Source organism: Esox lucius, chromosome 10 (genome assembly GCF_011004845.1).
Source record: "Esox lucius isolate fEsoLuc1 chromosome 10, fEsoLuc1.pri, whole genome shotgun sequence".
NCBI classification, from domain to species: Eukaryota; Metazoa; Chordata; class Actinopteri; order Esociformes; family Esocidae; genus Esox; species Esox lucius.
Window position 1 is genome coordinate 9,443,413 of NC_047578.1, and position 24,240 is coordinate 9,467,652.

At 45.0% G+C, this 24,240-nt stretch overlaps 2 protein-coding genes and 1 long non-coding RNA gene across 10 annotated transcripts; 1 reads left to right on the forward strand and 2 right to left on the reverse strand.

Moving 5' to 3' along the window:
• Positions 1–18: 18 nt before the first annotated feature.
• Positions 19–14,074, reverse strand: LOC105012438 (SLIT-ROBO Rho GTPase-activating protein 3-like). Of its 4 annotated transcripts, none has more exons than XM_010873277.4 (23): positions 13,697–14,074; positions 12,558–12,705; positions 9,836–10,007; positions 9,552–9,714; positions 9,268–9,330; positions 8,482–8,655; positions 7,861–7,989; positions 7,079–7,300; positions 6,763–6,864; positions 6,135–6,320; positions 5,492–5,576; positions 5,265–5,292; positions 4,948–5,044; positions 4,323–4,461; positions 4,011–4,139; positions 3,505–3,610; positions 3,163–3,390; positions 2,993–3,048; positions 2,147–2,318; positions 1,408–1,491; positions 1,152–1,265; positions 880–970; positions 19–747 (listed from the first exon to the last, which is right to left on the reverse strand). In XM_010873277.4, exons 2-23 carry the CDS (start codon positions 12,625–12,627, stop codon positions 544–546), a joined length of 2,814 nt encoding a protein of 937 aa, XP_010871579.1. In that variant the 5' UTR covers positions 12,628–12,705; positions 13,697–14,074; the 3' UTR covers positions 19–543. The 4 variants fall into 4 exon arrangements, with proteins under 4 accessions (XP_010871579.1, XP_019905718.1, XP_034150782.1 ...); XM_020050159.2 differs by lacking the exon at positions 13,697–14,074 and adding an exon at positions 13,002–13,104; XM_034294891.1 differs by lacking the exons at positions 4,948–5,044; positions 13,697–14,074 and adding exons at positions 4,596–4,623; positions 12,320–12,425 and having other exon boundaries at positions 12,558–12,685.
• A 2,542-nt stretch (positions 14,075–16,616) lies between these two features.
• Positions 16,617–19,142, reverse strand: LOC117594977. Its single transcript, XR_004576266.1, has 3 exons — positions 19,069–19,142; positions 18,596–18,818; positions 16,617–16,656 (listed from the first exon to the last, which is right to left on the reverse strand). It is a non-coding gene; the product is annotated as an uncharacterized LOC117594977 (long non-coding RNA).
• Positions 17,704–24,234, forward strand: cyhr1 (cysteine/histidine-rich 1). 5 transcript variants are annotated; one of them, XM_020050164.3, is made up of 6 exons: positions 17,704–18,890; positions 19,942–20,036; positions 20,232–20,360; positions 20,819–21,039; positions 21,144–21,322; positions 21,422–24,234. In XM_020050164.3, exons 1-6 carry the CDS (start codon positions 18,597–18,599, stop codon positions 21,632–21,634), a joined length of 1,131 nt encoding a protein of 376 aa, XP_019905723.1. In that variant the 5' UTR covers positions 17,704–18,596; the 3' UTR covers positions 21,635–24,234. The 5 variants fall into 5 exon arrangements, with proteins under 5 accessions (XP_019905723.1, XP_019905721.1, XP_010871583.1 ...); XM_020050162.3 differs by having other exon boundaries at positions 17,706–18,890; positions 20,202–20,360; XM_010873281.5 differs by having other exon boundaries at positions 17,708–18,890; positions 20,202–20,345.
• Positions 24,235–24,240: the final 6 nt, after the last annotated feature.

Consider the following 24,240-nt stretch of genomic DNA (forward strand, 5'->3'; position numbering starts at 1 on the left):
CTGATAACAAACAGGACGGCCAATTGAATCTATTTATTAGTTACTGATTTACCACATACGTATTTTATTACGTGACATCACCAACAGTGGCTCAAGGAAGAGGGTTGCATCCATAGAAATATAATGACTAGAGTGGACAAAGCCCCTCAGGCCATAGAGTTGGAATTACTAGAGTGTAAATTGTACAATTTCACAGTTTAACTAGCATACCAAAATCTGGTGTGGAGGCCATCTTGGATATGCTATTGGACCCAGTTTCCAGTATTATGTTATAGTTTTACTAAGTGCTTTAAATGATTGTATATCAAGTTTTAAAACAATTGATCACAGAAATAGGTAAGTTACTCCAGCCCTGAGTTGTTGGAAACCAAACCCATCCTTGTTCTAATACAGAACGATAGACAGCACTGAGACAGGTGTAAAAGACAAGCAATATCACGCACAAACATCACACACTAATATAATTTCACACACAAACGTGTCATAAAAATAAATCATTATTATCATCGTCATCATCATCGCCACATTTCTCCCTCTGTCTTCCTATTGGTCCGCTGGTCTAAAGAGAGCCCGCCCCCTGAGGCTAAAGCCTGCCTTCCTGCCCCCGGGGAGAGAGGAGAGGGAGGAGGAGGAAGAAGAAGAGGAAGGGAGGGGTGAGGAGGAGGGAAGAGCTTGGGAGGCAGGCTGCAGAGGGGGCTGTCGAGACAGAAGCTCCTTGAAGACGGAGTTCATCTGTTTACTGAGGTCCTGAGAGAGAAGAGGGAGGAGAGTTCATATGCCTTCAGGCCTACAGAATGCAGTCACACCCAGCTCTAACATCTGCACGGAGGCAACGCATCTCAAGAAGCCTAACAGAACAATAACTTAATCTCCACCCACCGGCCTGTCGGAAGGTCCGGCGTCTGACTGTCTCTCGGCGGTTCCTAACCTCTGCTTCACATTATCCAAGGTGTGCCTGCGCTCAGGGTTCCTGGCAGAGGAACAGAGAGAGTGAGGGGTGAACGGAGGTGAAGAAGAGGGGGATCAGCAGAAAGGAATGATTCAGGTTTATTGCAGGTGGGTGTGTGTGTGTGTGAGTGTGTTTATGTACTGTGTGTGAGAGTATGTGTGTGTGCGTGTGTGTATGAGTGTGTGTGTGTGGTCAGTGGTACCCCATGTTTGGGCGTGTGACAGGAGAGAGGGGGGTCTTTTGGACTGGGCTGCTGCTGCCCTCCACTGCCCTCTGTCTCCCAGGCAATGAAGCACTATCACTGTTCACCCTCAGCCTGTCAAAAACACACACACACACACACACACACAAAACTTGTTGATACAGTTAGAACCTCTCATGAGATTTAAAATCATGTGCACGTGTCTTCTGAGACCACTAGTGTGTGTGTGTGTGTGTGTGTGCGTGCGTGTGTGTACCGCGTCGTGTTCTCAGTCAGAATCTCTTCTGAAGCCAGGTTTCCAGTGCTTCCTCCACTGCTGCTCCTCCTCCCTCGCTCTGTTCTGAAGGATCAGATGAAATGGGAAAAGGTCAAAGGTCAATTACAATACTGTCCTTATGAACTGGGCCAGTGACTGTTGTTTTGGGCTGTACACTCCAAAAGCTGGATTTCAAATAATGAATTACAGTGACGGTAAAGTTTAGATTATCAGTTTTCAGCATTTAGAAATGAAAACACTCTTTTTACATAGTCCCCCTAATTCCAGACATCACAGGTTTTGGACAGTTGGCTTGATAAGCATTACTGATTAGTCAGACACATCTGCACAAGGTGAGATATCGGGCAGAAATAACATCTGGTTGCCAAACAGGACTGACAGAGCGTCACCAGAGTAGGTACCAACATCTGATGAGGTCAGGGTGTCGCACACGTCAGGCAGTTACTGAGTTCAAAGAATATTTAACCAAACGCTCAACCCAAATTCCTACTTTGGACATCATATTAATTTGTCCCAATACATCTGTTGTTCTAAAATAGCCATGTCATTTGTAAACAATAAAACACAGATATGTACACAGATACTCCCAACAAAAGCTTAGGATCTATAGTTCGTCCTTGTTGTGTGTTTTGATAAAACATCCAGAACATTCCTCATTGTCCCAATACCTTCAGAGTCCACTGTAATACGTCAGCCATGTTGTTTCTGCTTCACTCACCCTTCCAACACACTGATGTATTTGTGTGGTATCAGACCCCTGACTCCTCCCACCTCCCCTCTCCACCAGTCAGCCGACGCCTTGCTGTGCAGGAGGAGCGGCTCTCCTTGTTTAAAGGACAGCTCAGTAGCAGAACGCGCCGTGTAATCAAACATAGCCACAGCCTCCCACTCTAAAAAAAATAATACAATGAAACATAAAAAAAAAAAGTAAAACACTGATTTGTGATAATTTTATTGAGTGGAAAATGGTGTGTTTGTGACTGTGTGTGTTTGAGTGTGTGTGTATGTGTGTGTGTGGACTGCAGAATGCTGCTACTGATTCTAACCTTTACAGTTAAGCCAAGGTAATGACAGTAACACCAAGCACTGTGGCATTCCGCCAAACCTCTCTTATGTATTTTAAATGTAAGGGATTCTTTTGCACATGCTTAACGTTTGCCACCCATAAAGAGACTTGTAAATCGCTAGACGCGACTGTCGTGTCTCCCTGGTAACCGCTAGGTGAGACTGGTAGTATCACGAAGTGGTCTGATGTTGATGAGGATCGAATACACCCATGGAGGCCCTGGGGAGGTGCTTGCTTTGGAACTGCACTGCTCATTAGACTTATAAATGGAGCAGGACTTTGTTGACAAAGTACTAAAATTACCAGTCCCTTGTCTGGCTATCAGTGTGGGCTTCCCCACAAGAATAAAATCAGACATCGATTTAGGCTTAGGGGTTAGGTTTTGGTTAGGATTTGAGGTTAGGGTTAGGATAAGGGTTACAGTTTTACGTAGGGGTTAGGGAAAACAGGATTATGAATGGGAATGGAAGTGTAGAAAAATATTGTGGATCTGCTTACCATCCTCACTAGGGAGTTGTTCAGTATCCCCATCTCCCTCCTCTGCGATTGGTTCACTACAAACAGAAGTGCACATGCATAGTCAGAAGTGCCAGCATCAGAGATGTTTAGACCTCAAACAGTTTCTGTTTATAAATCAGGAAGCTGGTTAGCAGTATTTTTCCTCTCACCAGTACTCCTGCTCCAGAGTCATATGCTTCTCGTAAACGGGCCCTGGCAGCTCTGATTGGCTGGGGAAGATGACATCATACTGAATGATCATGGTCTTGACGAGGTCGTTGACCTGCGGTTGTCTAGCTACAACATCACCTGACTCGGACCCTCTCAGAAGGCTCGGCCCGAAACACACCGCCAGATTATAGGGCTGCATCATGTTCTCATCACTGTACTGTGAGACACTACACACACACACACACACACAGACACACACACATCCAATGTTATCCAGCTGTGTAAGGGCGTTGGTTTGGTTCAGACTTCCAGAAAATATGAATGTGCAACCTGAAACGTACTGATTGAGGAAAGCAAAGAGGTAACGTATGACGACAAGAAGCGGCCGAGGGAAGGAGGACACAACAGACTTTATCTGGGCTGCTTTCTCTGCCAATACCTCATTCTCTGAGAGAGAGAGAGAGAGAGAGAGAGAGAGAGAAGACAGAGAGAAAGACAGCGAAAGAGAGATTACACCATACATGTGTTTTCTTAGAATCAACTCAGTAGTTTGTGTTTGTGTGTGTGCGTACAGAATGTGTAATTGAATTATATAAAAGTGGAACGAAGCGGCCTTAAACCAGGAAAACGCAATTTCCTATTTCCGATTTTGAAAAAGGGACATTTTATGGCCTAAATGTTTGTTTTAGGGTTCGATTCACAACTGGGGTAAGACGTTAGTGCTTAGGTTTAGTCTTAGGGGGGAGGGACAGATTAAGATAAGGGTGACGTTTGTCAAGGGAAACAAATGTTGCCGTCCCCATTTGTGTGACTAGATTTTCCGTTGGTGGGTGTGCGTGTGACTTACGGACGCAGTCCAGCAGCTCGGTGTAGTACTGGTCAGGAAACAGTGGAGGCTCCAGTCCCCTGAAGTACAGCTTCAACACCCCAGCCACTGAATCAATGTCACAGTCACTGTCTGCTAGAGGATCCTCTCCTATATGCCCACACAGAAATAGAAAGGTTTTTACCAGTCATATTTCATGTGCACACACACACACACACACATACACACACACACACTGCAACACCAAATTATTTGAAATGTTTAAATATCTTCATGGGCATTTGACCCAACACTCCCCCCTGGTATTTTCAGACAGAATCGATATGCGAGTACCTCTCTCGAAAGCATCTCTAATAAGGTTGACCTCTCTCTGAGAGCCGGGAACACGGAATATCCCTTCATGATGTAGACCATGTAGATTAATGAAGCGAATGCAGCTTTCAACTACCACTGGAATCTGCTGACCTGAACTCTGACAGCGAGAGATGGACAGAAAGTCAAATGAAAGTCAGAGCAGCACACACACGTATACACACATACACATATACACACATACACATATACACACATTCGGTACATCCACGCAACAAGTACAGTAAATAATACCTGTGTTCTAGACATTCTCCTCCTTCTTCTACACAGCCAAGCAGAGGGTAGAAAATAGAGAGTAAAGAGGGTTGAATAGAAGGCTATTAAAGGGAAAGGAAGCGTGAGAAGGATGCAAGGCGCTCTCTGGAGTAGGAGAGAGACTACTGTTTGATCTCCCAGAGGAGAAGACTGAGAGGGAAAGAGAGAACATCGACAGGAGAGAATAAAAGTGCCGCCGAGAGCTTCACGCATTCTCACTGTTCGTTTTTTTTTTTCTCAGTGGGCAGACAGACTGCCCCGGAAAGTTCCATCCACACACTGCATATCTCTCCCACACAGCATTAACATGGCTACACCTTGAGTGTGTTACCTGAATGAAACCCAGCATATCAGAAGTGAAGAGAGTGTGGCTGTACATGGAACAGGGTCTCGACCTCCGTACACGCACTGACCTAGCACACTGCATTCTGGGAGATACACAGCATCACTCAACAACCATACACTGATACACACGCACGTTCATCCACACGTTATGCTGTTATACTGTTAAAGGTTGAGCGTTGCTCTGCAGCAGCGCTAGATCGGCTCCTGTGTTGAGGATTACACTCTTTCTTTCTCTGTCGCCCCTCTCTCAATTTCTCTCTCACCTGTCTCTCTCTCTCTCAGAGAAGCAACAGGGATTTTTACCTGGAGGGGTCGCTATCAACGGCTTCAGCTAGATATCAAACAGATAGATGAAAAGAAGGAGTTTGAAGGTGTAGGGGGAGAGAAAACAATAGAACGAGAGGAGGAGAAAGTGAGAGGGTGAGTTAGGGATAGTGCACATTTAGTTTGGTAGTAGTTGTGTAGTATTACATGGTAGTAGTAAAGTATTAGTAGTATACTAGTCTGATTATTTTGATATGGCGCATTACCTTTCTGTATAGCCTCCTGCAGCAAGTCATGTTTAGCCTGTAGTTTGGAGATCAGAGAGCTTCCAGTCAGATATTCCTTCACTTTCTGACAAAAAGACAGAAACACAGTTATACAGTTTTACACTTCACAGCTCCATTACACAGTTTTAGTTCCATTTATACAACTTTAACTCCCCACCACAAATTTTACTCCATTACACAGCCTTATGATTTCATTCCACAACACACCAACACCTTTACAGAACTTTAGATTCTTTGTATAGCTTTTGCTCATGTGCACAGCTATAGAGCTCTTTACAAAAACTACAGCTCCTTTACAAAGGTTTAGCTTTTTCATTTTAATTAATATTTTAATGCTTTATTTAATAGAGACAGTAGGAAATGTTAGTGGGTAGTTTTTGTTAGAGAAGCACTGGAAAGGATTTGAAACCATGCTATGACAGTAATTGTGCACAAGAGACAGCGGCTTAGAGCGCTGGACCACTCGAAGTCACCATTTACCCAGTTATCTTTAGCTCAGCAGGCTAACAGTCTTGTGTTGTTCAAAATCCTGCTTTCAAACTCAGCTGCATTTTATAGAGACATATTAAATAATACCGTCACTAGACTGAATGCCTTTCACTGACCAATGTGATGTACTCACCGTAAAGTAGAATATCTCTGTCTCCTGCTGATTGGCTCTCCTCTTGGCAAGGGCTAGTTTAGAGGCGGAGGCGGTTCCCATGGGGTCATGTGATAGGCTGATAGGCACGTCAGGGGCAGGGTTACTGTCACTGTCACACATACTGTCCAATAGCGCAGACAAGGTGGCTTTGAGTGTCTTACTGACCTGGAAAATACATAGAAAATAGACAATTCGATTGACAATTCTGGAGAGATTTGGCTGATACATTCTCCATTTGGATGAAGGTTTGGTAAAGCCCAAGAGCCTTAGAAATGGCACGGTAACACGTTTTCAGGATTTTCTTTTGATTGCGACGTGATGCTTCTAGAACCTGTATGCTGACAAGATTCCTCTCATGGTAAAGGATGAAGTTAGTGAGATTTGTATTGGGCATTGTACCCCAAACAAATGAAACAAGCACAAAAATGTGAAGCCACTGTTCTCTCTCTCGACTACAATCCAGACGGAGATCCGACAAAACTGAACGTTTAATCCGTGCAAATATTTAGAGAGTCAGAAAGCATATTTTTCCCAGCCCTGTAGATAGATCGACAGACCGAAGGTTGGATGATACACAGAAATACAAGAAGAAGAGTCATCATCTCACCTCTTCTGTTTCCAAGGTTACAGTGGAGAGGCGGGACTGGAGCTGTTGGAACCTGGTCTCCAATTCATACCTCACCTGGCTCTCTGCACTCACCTCGGCCACCTGAAACATGCACATCACGGGTGTGTAATGAGGCATGACAGAGACTTAAGTGTGTTAGCTAACAGCTGATACTGCGGGAGCACAACGTGTCCTGTCCAGTGTGTCACGGAACGTTCTGGGCACCAACTGGCCTCGTCACCAGCTCTATGATTTTCATGGAATGTCACAGCCAATTCATGGATGAACGTCAATGTGTGTGCGTGTGTGTGTGTACCTGGTCTCCCTCATGAGGATGGTAACTGAAGCGGAAGGGCAGACAGAAAGTTGTGTCATGGTTCTGTAGCAGAGCATCTCTGTCTCCACCCTGGTCCAGTGATGCCACTTCTTGTTCCAGCTGCTTCAGTCCAGACTCCTCAGCTTTAAGGACACGCGTCCTGCTGGCCAGGTATGACCTCATTACTTGATCCAAGGACAGGTGAAAGCCCAGATCAGTACACTGAGAGAGAGACAGAGAGAGACAGACAGAGAGAGACAGAGAGAGAGACAGACAGAGGAAATTGGGTTTTACTAACTGTGTGGGGACATCTGGTCCCTACAAATACACATAGACATGGATCACCCACATACACACACACACAGGTTTACTTAGTTATTAAAATGTGGACACCGGAGTTGACTGTACTTCCAAAACAAATCCTACTTTGTCTAATACCAACCCTAAACGTTACCCTACCCTTAAGCTCAATAACCAAACATTTATGCCTAAACTTAACCTAGCCCTAATGCCTAACCTAACCGATAATGCCTAATCCTAACCCTAAGTCAAACCCTACCCCCGATTTTAACTTTTGCCCTTAACCTAACATTTAAGCCGACTGATAATGCCTAAAGCTAAAAGTAACCCTAATTTTAACACCATAGCCAGTAGTAAGTTCTACCCTAAACCTAACCCCTTAAGCCAAAAAAAAACTTATTTTGCCTAGTGGAGACCTGCCAAAATAAACTTGAGGGAACAGATCTTTTAGAAACAGATCTGTCAATCACACAGTGACTCACATCTATGAGTGTGCTGAGGTCCTGTAGATAGAACTTGTTCATTGTTGCGTTCGCAGCTGCCAGATTTAACAGATAGTCATTACGAGCCTTCGTGCACTTCAGCTGGGTCTCCTGCACTCTGCCGTGTCTCTGTGGAGTACACACGCACGCGCACACACACGCACACACAGAAAAAGACAGCTAATAACCACACTGGTTTGTTGATTCATACTGCCTTTGGTACAGGGCTCAGGTCAAAGAGCAAGGGTCAAGTTGCTAGGGTCAAGGTGCTAGGGCTAAAGGGTTTTCCCCAAGCTGGTTGGTTGGAGTTGTAAATGTAGAAGTAGCTCAAACTATTCTTCCGTTACTGGTTTTGATGTGGCACAGGAAGTCTGACGCAAAACTCAACGAAACGGTCTGTATCCTGTGCCACAAAAAACCCACAAACATCTCAACAACTACCACGACCACGTTTCAAGTCAGACTGAATCTTTCCAATGTTGCATTGTGTCAACAATGTTTGATTGCCACCTCATCAGCTGGACCGTCGGGCATGAAATGTGTATGTGATCGGATGTTTTTTAGCAGATATGTTTAACATATTTATATCCAGACATTGCGAGATTTGGTACTGTAGTAGACCTTTTCCATCATTTTCTCCATCTTCTTCACAGAGCTCCGCCTCTGTCCTCCTGATTGGGCGATTCCAAGGTCAGCTGACTTGCCCGTCTGTCTCTCCTCTAATCGGGTGGCTTCCTTCAGTTTTCCCTCAGCTGTCAGACTGTCTGTATGATACTGGTGGTAGGTCCTGAGTGCCTACACACACTCACACACACGCACACACACACATACATACACATACATACACATACATACACACACGAACACACAAACACACACACATATACACCCTCACAAACACACACACACATAGATTAAGAATGTTGATCACACTGTCAGCACTATAGTGTGATAAGCAATAAGGCTTGAAGCTGTATGGTGTATGGCCAATTTACCACGGTTAAGTGTTCCCCTTAGATAAGCTGAAACCCGGATAGAGCGTATTTTCCCCAGTGTCTTACTGCTGTTATAAACTGGTAGAATAGCGGAAAATTATCTGTCAAATTGCTAATTTCTCTGTCTACCTCAAGGCAAAATGACCAGAGGATTTCTTCGTTCCAAACATCATCATCAAAGTGTAACCATACCCCCAAAAATCAGTTTTAAACTCCATTAGTAACAAGTTTATAACAGCCTTCAGGACCCTGAGGGGGAGGTTGTACGCGGACCAATATAGCCTGCGTTGCTTTGTGGCAGCCCTTATCCACACAACATCTCCCTTCTTTATTCCTGAAGCGCACCGTATTGGCGCAAAATCCACCTTCTGAGAAACACACAGGTACACTTGTGACTAAGGTCTGTTCATACCGTCTGCAGCTCAGTGGTGACCTTAAGTAGCTCATCTTGCATCTGCATCCCAACCTCCTTACTCTGAGTAGAGAACAGGCAGCCATGAGACAGTGTCACACACGCACTACAACGTTCATTCGCAATGAGTGATGTGGATCGTTAAACGATTCGGCGTAGTGCGCCATCGTACTACAGTACTGCAAGAGTGGAACACACGAAAAATAGGAAGCGTCTTAGAAAGTTGAAAGTCAGCGGTTTTAGGAAGTGCGAATGAGAATGCGTCCCTCTCTGAGGATGTGTACCCGTTTGGCTAGGCGATGCGTGTCCTCGGAGCAGTGTGTGAGTCGCTGTGTGAGTGTGTGTGAGCAGGATTCACTCAGCGCTGCATGTTCCCTGCTCTCCGCACGCGTCTGACTCAGGAGCACTGACCAACACTGAGACACCGACTGGCCACTCTGCTCCTTTCTGGGGGATGGGGGGAGGGGTTTGGGAGGGAGTTACACAAATTAACGAGATATATTAAAGTGTAATAGCATCTGCGGGTCTTAATAAGCTCTAAAGATGCTACACAAACACACACACCCACCTCTTGGTCTTCAGTGTAAACCTTTCAGTTAATTTGTCGAGGGCGCGGGCGTACTCTGCCTCGATGTCGCCCCGGCGACGGAAAAACTCAGACAGGTCAGACAGGAATTGACCTTTGACCTCGACCTGACTGTCCAGAACCTTCATCTGGTCACACAGCTGGGCCCGCAGGTCTGTATACACGCAAACACACCATTGGAATTGTTTGAATACATAACATCTTCAAATCAAAGTTCAAGAAGGACGGAAAGATTCCAAAGATGCCAGGACCCTTAATGTACAGGTACAGACAACACCACCGTCGCCACACAGCAAGGCAAGCCCACGACTGGTGACACGTAGCCCACTGGCCGCTTCACCCCTGACCTATGTCAGTCTGCGATCTGAAGCCCACGTGCGATTGGTCAAAACTCCCAACGCTGCAGGATTGCGCTGATAACTGAGGGCATCCGGGGACGTAATCCTAGAGGCGGATATTTAAGCAGTTCAACAGCAAAGGCTTCCTCCATGTGGAGGTCGAACAAATCGGCCATCCAAGTTAGCCCCTCCCTCTGGCTTGCCCCTCACGTCCACCATGTCCGGCTCGTTCCGCATGTTAGGAAAAACAACGTCACCCACGTCAAACCGACGTCCTCTAACAACGTGATTGTTATAGATGTGTCGTGCTGGTGAGAACGGTAGACAAGTGGATCATGTCTAGGATGTACTGGTTCTGGTTGGCGCAGCAATTATTCACAACATGGGCAACTTATTAAAATAACCTGACCCCTGTAGAACACAAAATGGGTCATGGATCACAAGGTACTGGAGAACCAGGTTGCATTTTGTGGTCAGAACAGACGCATTAACGGTACGGGTGATGGTGTCCTAGCCGATAGCGGCGTTCTGATACATGCACTGGGAGACAGAGTGGTCAGCACAGTCCAGCGCTGCCACAGCCGAGTCCGTCTGGAACCAAGAGGCGTTGTCCTCGTTGTTGGATGAGATGTTCCATCCTGGAGTGTCCGCAACCGCACAGTGGTCTGAGACAACGGCTGCATCAGAGGCTGTCTGTGACTGAGCACCACTTGTGTTCAGTTACACAGATCATTGAGGACCGGACAGTTTTAAGCGGACTTCAAAGCCAGCAGCACGAGTGTGCATTTGCCCACTGGTCTTCCTCACAACTGCCCCAGGAAGTTGTGGCAGGGGTGAGCCTTCCTCCATAAGGACCTTTGCGTCATCATCATCAACATGTTCAGCAGGCGGTTTATACTTTTAGCCGTGTGAGTCCACCTGACGTGTGGAACAGTCGAACATTAGTATGAGGGTTTGTGTGTTGAAGAATAGACACTTTCTTAGCATCATTTTCCCTCAGTACCTTCAACGGGATACGCACATTGATTCAAAATATTTTAAGAACGTTCAGGGCCCTCAGTGGCGCTGTGGTCACTGTGTTGCAATAGAATTGCGTCATTGTGGCCACAAGTGAAACCTCGTCAAGTCAAACCCACAGGAGGCTGTGGAGGGCAGTGCAGATTGTCTCAGACCCACCCAGGGTGGAAGGGTGGATGTCGGGCGTCGGGTGGGTTTGCCACATCACTCCTTGGCAACTCTTTGTTGTGAGTCAGGCACCTGCAGGCTTAATAGTTTTTGTTTGCTGCCAAATGCTTCCTGGTTGGGCAAGCAGTATAAAAAGAAGCAAAACGGCTTGAGACGAGCATCTGAGGACAAAGGTCTCAATTTCTGACTCTCCCGAGCCAGCTGTGTATGTGTTGTGATAATGCAAGGCCATAAACCACATTGATTGGTCAGACATCTCATTAATGTAAATGGTGGGGGGGTTATCAGTTATAGATTTGTACTAGCGGTTGCCCTTGATGCATTTCTCTTTTTTCAGTGTCTCCAGGTAGCCCATGATTGAGCGTCAGGTCTGTAACCAAAATGTGGCTTTATCTAATATCTGGGCCTGAACAAGGCAGTTAAATCAAAATTCTCTGCAGGTCTTTTATATAAATTACATCTTATTCTTAGCCACTCTATAAATGCAAATATTTTTTTAAACATTTTAATAGTTAGGTCCAGAAATGATTGCACACTCAACTCAAATTACAGTTAAATAATGAACATTGGCATAAAGTGCAGTCTCTCAGCTTTAATTTGAGGTTGTTTACATACAAACTGGAGGACGGGTTTAGGAATTCACATTTTATTTATGATTGTGTTAATTTGTTCAATTATATTTGAGCCCCTGAAATAAGGGGACAGTGTATGAAAATGGTTGCAATTCCTAAACATTTCATAAAATATTTTTGTTCTACACCTTGAATTAAAGCTGAAAGTCTACACTTCAAGTTGTTCCATTTCAAATCCATTGTGGTGGTGTACAGAACCATCATCCTGAAAATTGTGTCAGTGTCCAAATATTTCTGCACCTAACTGTAGATCACTGCACATTGGGTTGTTCACTTCTAGCCCCCCAAATGTAGGAGACACGCCCGCTTACGATCTCCTGAAAAGGTGGTTTCAAAATTAGTGTCACCCTTGACCCAACCGGAAACTCTCCAACAGACTTTGGTTTCTCCTGTGGATGACCAGATATCACATCCCACCTGTGACCAACATATGAAATCCCACACAGACAGTATACAGTATGAACACAGTAGCACACGCATCAGACACTAAATGCAATTGATGCAGAATACCAACACGCATCAGAGAAAAGTGCAGGTGTCTGTTCTCACCTTTAATCTGTGAGTCGTACTCATACACACTCCCTCTTTGCATCCTCAACTTTCCGTGTGATGTCATCATGTCTGGCCCTGACCTCTAACCTCTAACCCCGCCTATTGGTCATTCACGTCTCCAGTGAGTCTGTGGAAGTAGATGAACCTGAGACAGGGGATACCAGAGCAAGAGGAGAGAGAAATCAGAGTAGATATGGAAGATGAAGATGAGTAATCTGAATAATGAAGGTTATGAAATGCTGTAGGGTTCCCACACACACACACACACACACACACACACACACCACATCCTGTGCTGCATACGACCTGTTTATCCAAGACAATTGAAGCACAATGTTGAATCAAAATGCTGCTAACGGCTTCACCTTGCCTTTTGGAATCTCCTTCATGTTGCTTTTACATATCATGTTAAAACAAGCTGACTAGCACATGCTAACTCACCAATATCAAGCGGTGATGCCAGTAGCAAGGCTGAACGTTGATATGTGATGTGGGGAGACTTAGAAACAGTTGCACCAGTGGAAACCTCTGATCACGCTATTCGGCAGCATGACACACTCTCTCTCACACACACACACACACACACACACAAACACACACACTATGGAGCAGTGTCATGGCGTAGCTGACTAGCTGGGCTCATGCGCAGAAACACATGATCATGTTAAATTGGCCAACAGTGCATGTGCACCCAGAATGTCTGATAGGAATTTAGACACACATACGTGTAAACAAATTAATTGCCGTCATTCATGTAACAGCCAGATCCAGACCATTAAGATCTCCAGACAAACAGACGACGGACACACACACACACACACACACACACACAGAAAACCCTGCAATAACATTAAATCATGAATAATAGTCGTATTCCATCCATCATACATGGGCTTGTCGGCCAATGCAGTGTCACTGCAGTCGAGCACAGACACAAACCCACACACACACACACACACACACACAAACACACACAGACACACGGACGCACACTAATGCATGCATGAATACACACGTAAGCATAGGCACACAAACAGCACAATACATGGATGGTTCACATGTACACAAACACACACACACACACACGCACAAACGTCTGTTGAAGCTATTTATAACACAACCAATGACAGCCATACCTTACTATGCAGTCCTGTTCCCCCCTCTCTCTTCTTCTCCCTCTCCTTTTCCCCCTCTTTTCTCCTCCGCCCTCTCTCCTGTATCACGGAGACCAGTGTGTGGATCTGACAGATTTTTTCCTCAGCTCTCTCCTCCTCCTCCCTCCTCTGTTTTCAGGCACACACTCCAAACAGCCCTTGCTCTCTATCTCTCTCCTCGCTCCCTCACTCAAACACGGCCCCCTTCGCTCTCTCTTTTTCCTCCTCTCTAATACAAACACAGAGCCCTCTCTCTGTCTGCCTCCCTTTTACACACAGCCTCCTCTCTCTGAGTGTAAATCATAACCTAAGCCACGCCCCCATCCTTTCCTCTTTTCTCCTCAAGGCCTACTATAAATACCACAACAGATACTGTCTTTTTCTATCAGCCGCTCTCTCCTGCTCCCTCTCTCACCCCTCCTTCCCTCGTTACACCTCCCTCCCTTTCCCCCCATCCATCCATTTCTCCCTCCCTTTCTCAAGCTGTGAAATGTTTTTTCTGTTGACCTTGTATTAGTTAGCTTGACGCCATCACATTCGCTCTGGACCGTGTCTCTCAGTACATGTTCTGAAAGGCACAGGTAGAAGAATAGGAACGCAGGGTGTTGATCACTGTCTACAGGGCATCCTCTCTCAGTCACAGAGGATGTGGTCGGCGAGAAAAGTGTGAGAAAAAAAACCTGTTTATCTGTTGATGTCAAACCGAAGGTCTACTGCTACACTAGTGATAACAGGTATAGGATTTCATTTTAACACAAAAAGGCAAGAAACCTGGTTATTGGTTGATTCAGATTCTCCATCGGCCCATCACTGGGCAAATTATTTTAAGCTTTATTAACAACAGATTATATACGGTGGAAAGAAATATGTATAAATGCTGCATTACAGAGAACATCCTCATTACAGATGAAAATGACAATTATAAAATGAAGGACTGCAGTAGAACAAACATAAAGGGGAACTGCATAGATGTGATACGCTTTTAATTTAATTTTGGAACATTAACATGTTCAGGGGTTTGGCGCCACCTGGTGTACATGGAGGATACGTTGTACATTTACTAGGGCAAGCTGGGTAATGAAGTGACGTTTTCCAATAGACAATCAGTAAGGACAACTTTACCAATTCGCTAAGCCATCGTTTTGCTGAGGAGACCTCATTCTTTTTTTTTTTAGGTTGTGAATAGTGTATTATGTTATGAATTACATGAGACAATGTCCAAACCTACTTATCGTGAATGACTGACTTAAAAAGACACACCTAACTCAAGATCTGGAAATTACACTGAAGAAATATCTAAATGCAACATGTAACATTGGCAGGGGCGTTGGACTGGGGGGAAAAGGGGTACTAAGTATATAGGGCCCTAATGTGTAGAGGGGCCCTCAAAAATGTTTGAATCTTGAATAAAGTGGGTAGGGGCCCTCAGAGACCGCCTATGTACAGGGCCCAGAATTTTGTGCTACATCCATGAACATTGGTCTCATGTTTTATGAGCTAAAAGAAAAAGATACCAGACATTTTCCCTATGATCAAAAATGTCTCTCAAATGTCGTGAAATAAACTAGTTTATATCCCTGTTACTAAGAATTTTTCCTTTGTCAGGATAATCCATCCCACAGGTGGGGCGTTTCAAGAAGCTGACTACGCAGCATAATAATGAACCTTGTTCTGGGGACAATAAAATGCCACTCTACTCCACTATTTAATGTGCATTTTTGTCAGACAACACCACAGATGTCTAAGGATTTGAGGTAGTGTGTAATTGGCATGCTGGCAGCAGGAATGTCCACTAGTGACGTTAACAGAGAACTGAATGTTAATTTCACTACCATATGCCGACTCCAACATGGTTTTGGAGAATTTGGCAGTACGCCCAACTGGCCTCACAACTAAGGCCACACCTCCATGGTCGGCTTCCGGAGCCACCATCACCTCATGTTTATTGCACTTCCCCATGTCACAAGGATCTCATTCCTGGAAGCTGAATATGTCCGAGTTCTTCCATGGCCTGCATACTCACTAGACATGTCTCCCATTTTGCGATGTTCTGGAAAGAATGTATCTTTGACCTACAGATGCGTACCTGCATTCTTAGTTATGTGAAATCCATAGATGATGACCTAATACATTTAATTTTTCACTTGACTGATATACTTGTTCTATATGAACTCAGTAAAATCTTTTAAATGGTTGCAGGTGTTCAGTGTTAATTCGAGCATGTCATTACGCTTGTATGGCGCATGCATCAGTTGCTAATGATATAGTCATGTCTTTGTACATAATACCAGCAGCTGAAGGTTGCTGTGTGATTTTACCATTGACACAGACAAAAAAATCCTCCAACAGGAAATATGCAATTTTCTTGCTTTGTTTGAGATTGCGACATAACAAACATGTTATTTTCAAGATCACACAGATTTTGCTCTAGAGGAGTGGAATCATTAATCATAGATTGACAATATGTCTGAATCCATCTGTTTATATTTTGATCAGGCGTTAACCCAGGCAGAAACTGCATCAAGTCTGTCAGTTATAAATGGCTTCCCAATCAGCATTTGGCATTTGAGAAGGCAAATGTAGGTGTGTTCATGTGCATACTTGTTTAATGATGTTAAGTCATCCAGGTCTTTAAGCTACAAAGCATTAAAACACCATGGCACTAACAACCAGATGCTTAACATTTAAAAGTGCAATGCAGTGTATTTTTTTTTGGGCAGACATAACCGGGCTGTGTCCAGTTATGGCTTGGGCATCTGTTTCGGATGCCTCCGGAACGCCTTCCTGGGAAGGTGTTCTGGGCCCATCCCACCGGGAGGAGACCCCGGGGAAGACCTAGGGACTATGTCTCCCGGCTGGCCTGGGAACGCCTCGGTGTCCCCCCGGAAGAGCTGGAGGAAGTGTCTAGGGAAAGGGAGGTCTGGGCATCTCTGCTTAGACTGCTGCCCCCGCGACCCGGCCCCGGAAAAAAACTTTTGTTATTTTGTGATCACCAGAAAATTATCTCATGATTCAAATGTCCTCTCTGGATTTCCGTAACTAAAAAAAAGACAGTTTTTGTGTACACAGATTAAACCTATCCCTGCACGAATTAAATCAAACTCAACAGAGATGTCTGTTGAGCTTGATTTGTTTTATTCCACAAATTGGCCTTAACAATCTAGGGAAGAGTTGCAGGGTAGAGAAAGAATCACCCTAGCTAAGATACAATGCGTGTTGGATTGTGGTGAGTGTCACCTGTGTGACTTGGGTTCACTTCCTGTAACATTCTGAGTGTAAGGAGAAGTATAAACTTGTTTTTGTGTGTTTAATATAAGTTAATCTTGTTTGACAGTTGAATCATGTGTGTGTGTGTGTGTGTGGGGGGGGGTCACTCACACAATCTCATTAACAACAAATACTCAAGCTCACACATAACATGGGCTACAACCTCATATCAACACCCCACCTACACACAGAACCAAAACGCTGTTCCAATGACCCTGCCCCAAGGTTGTCTGTGGTTATAGGTCTTCTGGTTTGACAACTGTTTCCAGAAATATTCCATTCTTGTAAAAAAAAAATTTAATCTGATGATTGAACCTAAAGGAACTCATAGACTTTATATGTTAACCATTTGTATCTTCATTCTCACTGTCTAATAAAAAAGTAACCACTGAATTTCCTTTAAGAGTATTTTATTTTGAGCGACCAACACATTAAATATGTGATCCTAGCAATAACTGGTCATTCTGGGTATCATCCTTCATCCATCCCATAATTTAATACATTTAGGATTAGGTTTAATGTTGCTACTGTTTAAATACTTTTTCTCTGGTGCCAGCACGCCGGACGTCTGCGGCGTGTCTGGTCATGTACAGGCAGGTGATGCACTCCAGGTGAAGGGACGCTCTCCATTTTGTCGCATATCGGGTTTTGGTCACCTTTCACCGCCCGACCACATTGACCCTGCAGATATCCATCGCGCATGCGCACCGGACATAACTCTTTAAATACCCCAAGTCATCTGATACAACAAAACATTCCACTGATAGCCAATCCGCGACGCAGCGCAAGGAATGGTGAGAGGCCATAACAGCTGCTGGGGAAATACAGCTATTTTGTCAAACAAATTCGTGATTTGCTTTTTTCTGAGATTAATACCGTGTAAGACTGAACGTCGTATAGTGCTCGTAGACTGGTTAGGGTGCTGTTAATTCTGAGAGGAGGCGATAGTCCGGACAGGAGAAAAACAAAGATGGCTGTGTAATTAAAGAGACAAATACTAGCGAACTGTCTGAACATTTCTCAGCTTTTTCCATTACTGACACGTCGCAGGGGTCCGGTGGATAGCGTGCTGGTACCAGGGAAAATCCGTTAACCGACCTACCGAACAGGACCATTGGTAAACGGTTGCTCACGCGCTGTCACGGCAAATAACGGCGAAACGACAACACAAAAACATCTGTTAAGCAGGGTTGTTTTTGTTCGAGCTACTTAGCTAGGTACTGTACGTAGTACGGGGGAGGGCTGGAGTGTTTTGTGAGCTTGTTAGCCATAGCTTGTTAGCTAACTGAATTTAGAAGCTACACTGCCATTCAACTTCGCTAGCTACATAGCAGTCGAGCTAGCAACAAAACGACCGTCAAATAACTATTTGGACATTTGTAAAACAATCCTCGAACATTCCCTTGTTAAATTCCAATTTTGTTGCGCAACAAAGCAAACGGGCGAGCGTGTTAAGTAGCTTGCAATCCAGCTCAGACTGCTTTCTAGACAGCTGACCGAGATCTACTGGCCTGGCTTTGCCTAGCCTGTGAAGCTAAATCTGACAACAAGCTAACATTTTGGCGACAGGTAGCTGTTGTAGCTAGCTGACGCCCGACAATCAACACAACCCACCATGTCCTCAATGGAAGAGATTGGGGTCGCGGCCGCTCCAGGCTCCTCCTCAGGCGGCCTGGGTGTTGGGGCAGTGGGGGCAGCCCTGGAGGCTGTGGTTGGGGGTCCATCGATGCAGGAAGAGGTGGGCTTCCGAAGAGGAGAGGTGCTCGGGCCTGAGTCAGACCCGGACGAGCCGCCTCCCAAGAAGCGGATGAGACTGCCGGAGGGAGAGTCGGGAAAGCTGGAAGAGAGGCTGTATTCAGTGCTGTGCTGTACCGTGTGTTTAGATCTCCCTAAAGCCTCTGTTTATCAGGTAAATACTTATACTGTCACAAAACACACCTGTCCTGGCATACAGACAATGGCCCCGTGTTAATAAATAGCCACACTTTGTATTGTATTTGCCACATTGTTATATATATATAAATATATACGCACACTATAGGTCTAAAATTGTTAGTTTCTAGCTAAGAAAATGTTTTAACTAGCACCTGTTATGAGCTGTACCGTTAGCTAGATGGGAGATAAGATTTCGGGCCCATGGACGCAGGCTAGCTGCTAGCTCAGTAAAAGCTAGTTGGCGTGGGGGGGGGGGGGGGGGTACCAGAACTCAGCGCTGCGCAGAGGTTGTCGTACTTTTAAATAATCAGGATGTACGTTAGCTAGCAGTCCGAAATGTCACTGAGCCCATTCTGTTGAAGTTTGTCAAAACAAAAAGACTCTGCATATTGATCATCATAAGCACCCTCTATAACCCCCCCGCCCGAAACGTCTACCTGATGAAATTGTATTTTCACTCTGCCTGGTTCACACATGTGCGTATGTAATTACAGTGTAATTACTTTTGTAATTCCCAAGTGATTAGAATACCGTAGAAAAACGACATATGCTCTCCCTCCCTTCCCCACGGCATTCAGATGTTCTCCCTCCCTTCCCCATGGCATTCAGATGTTCTCCCTCCCTTCCCCACGGCATTCATAAATCAAACCAAACAAATTAAAATGATATCCAATGCCCCTTACCCCCCGCCCACACCCGTATGCCACCTCATAAAGGTCAGGGCAGTATTGTTGCCTTTCCCCAATGACCTATGATACGGCACATCTACGCAATAAAGGCCCTAGCCCTACGCCTTGATGCAGATTCTCTTACAAGCAGTAGGCTAAAGAAGGGCATGAAAAGACCACAATATACACTCATACATGTTAAAATGCCCACACTACCCATTCTACATGTATGAACACCCCTGTGTTTCTAATCAGTGATTTTCTGTTTAGAGTATAAACACTTGTGTATGACGTTACCTGTCCATATCAGGAACTTGTAAAGCCACACCTACATAAACCCCTCCCTCTGTTCCATAGTGTACCAATGGTCATCTGATGTGTGCTGGCTGTTTCATCCACCTTCTGGCCGACTCTCGTCTGAAAGAGGAACAGGCCACCTGTCCCAATTGCAGGTCCGTATGCACATACGTGAGCGCTTTGCAGATGGAGTTGAGGGAGTTGATTTATTGACTGGCTGATTCATATGACTGTTTCAGCCTTGAGAAATAAGTATGTAGACAAATATGGCTGCGTTGACTGGTCGATTGATTGACGTCCCCGTCTCCCTCCCACTCTAGGTGTGAGATCAGTAAGTCTCTGTGTTGTAGGAACCTGGCTGTGGAGAAGGCAGTGAGTGAACTGCCCACAGACTGCACATACTGTCTCAAACAGTTCCCTCGCTCCAGCCTAGAGAGGCACCAGAAGGAGGAGTGCCAAGACAGGTACACATCTCATTGGTACACACACACTTACACACTCACGCACTCACACAAACATAATTTATTCATGTAGAGGTGGTGGGGGGGGGGGGGTGCTTTTGAGAAGTTAGCAACTCATCTAATTGCTTGACCGACCTGATTACAGGCTGTTTGTTATGTACACTTGCCCCCATGCTCCTGTGTTGCTTAACCAAAGGCCATGTGATTATGAAGACATTTATCATTAACCATCAGAAATGGTCCATCCTAGCCCACCTCCTGCTCCCTAATAGCTATTACTGTCAGTCTGTGTGGTGATGGGTGTGCAAGTAGTGCTGTGGTGGCGCTTCCACTGTATTGCTGCTACATTTCAGATCTGCAGAAACTAAGGAGTAGTATTGCATACGGCAGTGTAGGACCAGCCAGTAAGATTATTATCCTGTCCCTTCTCGCCCGTGATTGGTCCTTGACCCCCTCCTTTCTTAATTTATTGCCAGGGTGACACAGTGCAAGTACAAGCGGATTGGCTGCCCGTGGAAAGGGCCGTTCCATGAGCTGCCGGCCCATGAGGAGGAGTGCTGCCACCCCACCAAGACTGGCACAGAGCTGATGGGCATCCTGGGGGAGATGGACCAGAGCCATCGCAGAGAACTAACCCTTTACAACTCAATATTCTCCCTCCTCTGCTATGAGAAGATAGGCTTCACAGGTAGGCTAGGTACACGAGTCCACACTGTCACACCTACTGTATCTGACCTCCAGCACAATCCATCTTCTATGCAGAAAACCTCTCTCACTCTGTCCTCTCCAACTCTCCTCCAGAGGTCCAGTTTAGACCATACCGTACAGATGACTTCATAACCCGCCTGTATTACGAGACGCCCCGTTTCACCGTGTTGAACCAGACCTGGGTACTGAAGGCCAGAGTTAATGACTCTGAACGCAACCCTAACCTCTCCTGCAAACGCACACTCTCTTTCCAGCTCATCCTGAAGAGCAAGGTACTCACAAACTGGAGTTCAGTTTACGCACGCACACACACACACACACACACAAACTGACATTCACACACTCTTTCTATCTAACCCCCCTTCGTGCAGGTGAACTCTGCTATAGAGTGTTCCTTCCTGCTGTTGAAGGGTCCGTATGACGACGTGCGGATCAAGCCTGTAATCCACCACCACGCGTTCAGCAATGACACCAATGAGACCGACTATGTCCCGCTGCCCATCAGCGACTCTGTGGAGTGTAACAAACTACTGGCTGCCAAGAACATCAACCTACGGCTCTTCATCTTCCAGATCCAGAAATAGAGAGGCTTGGAGAGAGGAGAGGAGGAGGAGGGGGGGGGAGAGATGGGGTAAGCGAGAGAAGGCAGATTTAAAAGAAGCGGAGGGGTGGAGGAGGAGGGACGGCACAGGGAGGAGAAAGGAGGAAAGCTTGTTCACCCCCTGAAGTCTGAGATTAAAGTGAGACATCACTGAACCACTGATACCTCTGTACACACACACACACAGACACCCTCTCACAGACACACACACACAGACACCATCTCACAGACACACACACACACACACACATCACTGGATTTCTGTCATTGAGAGTTACAGAAGCCAAACTTGGGGAGCTGTTAGTGTTGCTATGGAGATTGGGAATATTGGAGGTGGTCGAATCTATGGAAACTAAGTGGTGTACCTGTGGGGTTGAGTTTGTCTGACCTTTCACCCTTGACCCCAGAGCCAAAGGTAGCAAGTACCAACCAAAGCAGGATGGACCATACCAGAGAGGGTGGGTGTGGGTGTGTGTGTCTGTGTGTCTGTCTGTTCTTGAATTGCATTTTGAAAAATAATTTCTGAATTATTTTAGATTTTTTATTTATTTAAATGTGTATGGGTACATTGTCCCATTCTAAATTCACTAATGAAGTCGCTCAGTGACCTATGTATATATCATTATTATAGACAGGGTGCTCCTAAATTCTGATTGGCTGATAGCTGTGGTATATGAGACTGTGTTTTACCGGTTTGATGTCACATCACTTTTTACTCTTCTAATTGCATTGGAAACCTGTTTAAGGCATAGGTGAGGTTTGTTGTAGATTACCAGTATACCACAGCTAAGTGCTCTGTCCAGGGATTCTGCAATGCAGCATACATAAGAAAATATCTCAGCCGTGTTATAATGGTGCCTTGTTGCTTAATGATACATCTGAATCACTAGTAGTAGTAGTAGTAGTAACACCAATGATGGTAACACCAATGGGACATTTTAGTAAATTTGGATTATCTGGGAGGCTGAAATCTGTCCTCCAAAAATTATTTACTAAAGTGAAAAATCATTGTGCTCACAATGTTATTTTTCTTTTGTTTTAATGAACTGAAACTGTGACATGGATTTAGACCTAGATAATGATCAGTGGAACACTTATGCATGTCACAAGGGTATGATTAACTAATATTTGTATTTAATATGCACCCCTGCCCTCATGATAACTTTCCACTGGAGAAAATGGCCACAGTCCTATATATCTTTTAACACCAGTTACAAACCAAAAAACATTCTGGTAAGAATATACATTAATAGGCTTTTGTTTGTTTGTGTCTTTGCAATAGATTACATCCCCCGCAAAGCATTCGGAATAATTGACAAGGATAAGCTTAAATTGAAGCCTAAATTCAAGGTACAGCACTTATATCTGCAATTCAAGGACCTGTGTGTGCGCATGTGTGTAAGATGATACTTCACATACTTCGAAAAAGTGTGTGCGTGTGCGTTCCAAAGATGTGAATGTGAGCTTTTCAGCTCTGTTGACCACTCAGTCTGTCCTGTAGAGGAATTGAGATGTAGGTCAATTGACCAGCTCCTGATCTGTCTATTTAGGACAGGCATCCATTTTGTGTTTGAGAGCAGCTTAGAGCAGAGCCAAGATGGCTGTTCTGCTCTTTGACCCACACAGGTGTTCCGCATGCTCCTTTTAGTTACAGCAGTCCTTTAAACAGAAGTTGTGATTTATATATTTAACCTTATAAGCTAACTTATTACATTTAATTTTTTTTCTTAATAACCCAGAATATTTAAATACCTGCAAACTTTGCCTTTTAATGTTAGGTTATAGGTTGGTTGTGTGTGTGTGTGTGTGTTTGTGTGTGTTTGTGTGTGTTTGTGTGTGAGTGGCTGTGCTTGTCTGTGTGCATGATGTTTGTGTGTGTCCAGGCTGATACTATTCTGAGGCCCCAGAGAGCACAGATACTGCATCATCACACACTAGCAGACCACTTACACCGGCCCAACAATGAACGTGTGTGTGTGTGTGTGTGTGTGTACTTCTCCCTCTGCTCTGGTCAGGCCGTAACCAGAAACAAACGAGAACCGAAAAACACAGAACCCTAAAACAGACCAAAGGTTAACCCCAGGTATTGTGACAGACAGGGTTTGAACCCAGCTTTTTGGCATGCCACAAGAGCATGTTGGTCCTCTGAGTTAAAACCTAGGTTATTTATCACTATCACCTCTGTTACACCTCAGAGAGGGAGAAAATACCTGAACTGTTCTAGAGGTCTAGTTAATGACTCCATGACTGTGACTTTGGGCATTGGGGGCGCGTGCTTGTGTGCGTGCGTGCGTAGGGAAGGGGTGGGTGGGTGTGGTGCATTGCTATGGTGGCGTGTTTAGCGTTTTAGACTTACTTGAATGACGCTGAGATGATGTTACTAAAAGTAGAATCTACTGTGATAGATCTGTCTCTCCTCCTGACCTGTCTAGGTTGAATATTTCTATAGATCTGTCCTTCCTCCAGGCATATCTAGGTCTTGTATTAATGTGTTTTAACGCTATTCGTCTCTGCCAATAGACTCACTGACTCATCTCACTATGGCTGTACATGTGCCTTTTATTAAAGATCATGGAAACTGAAGAGTAC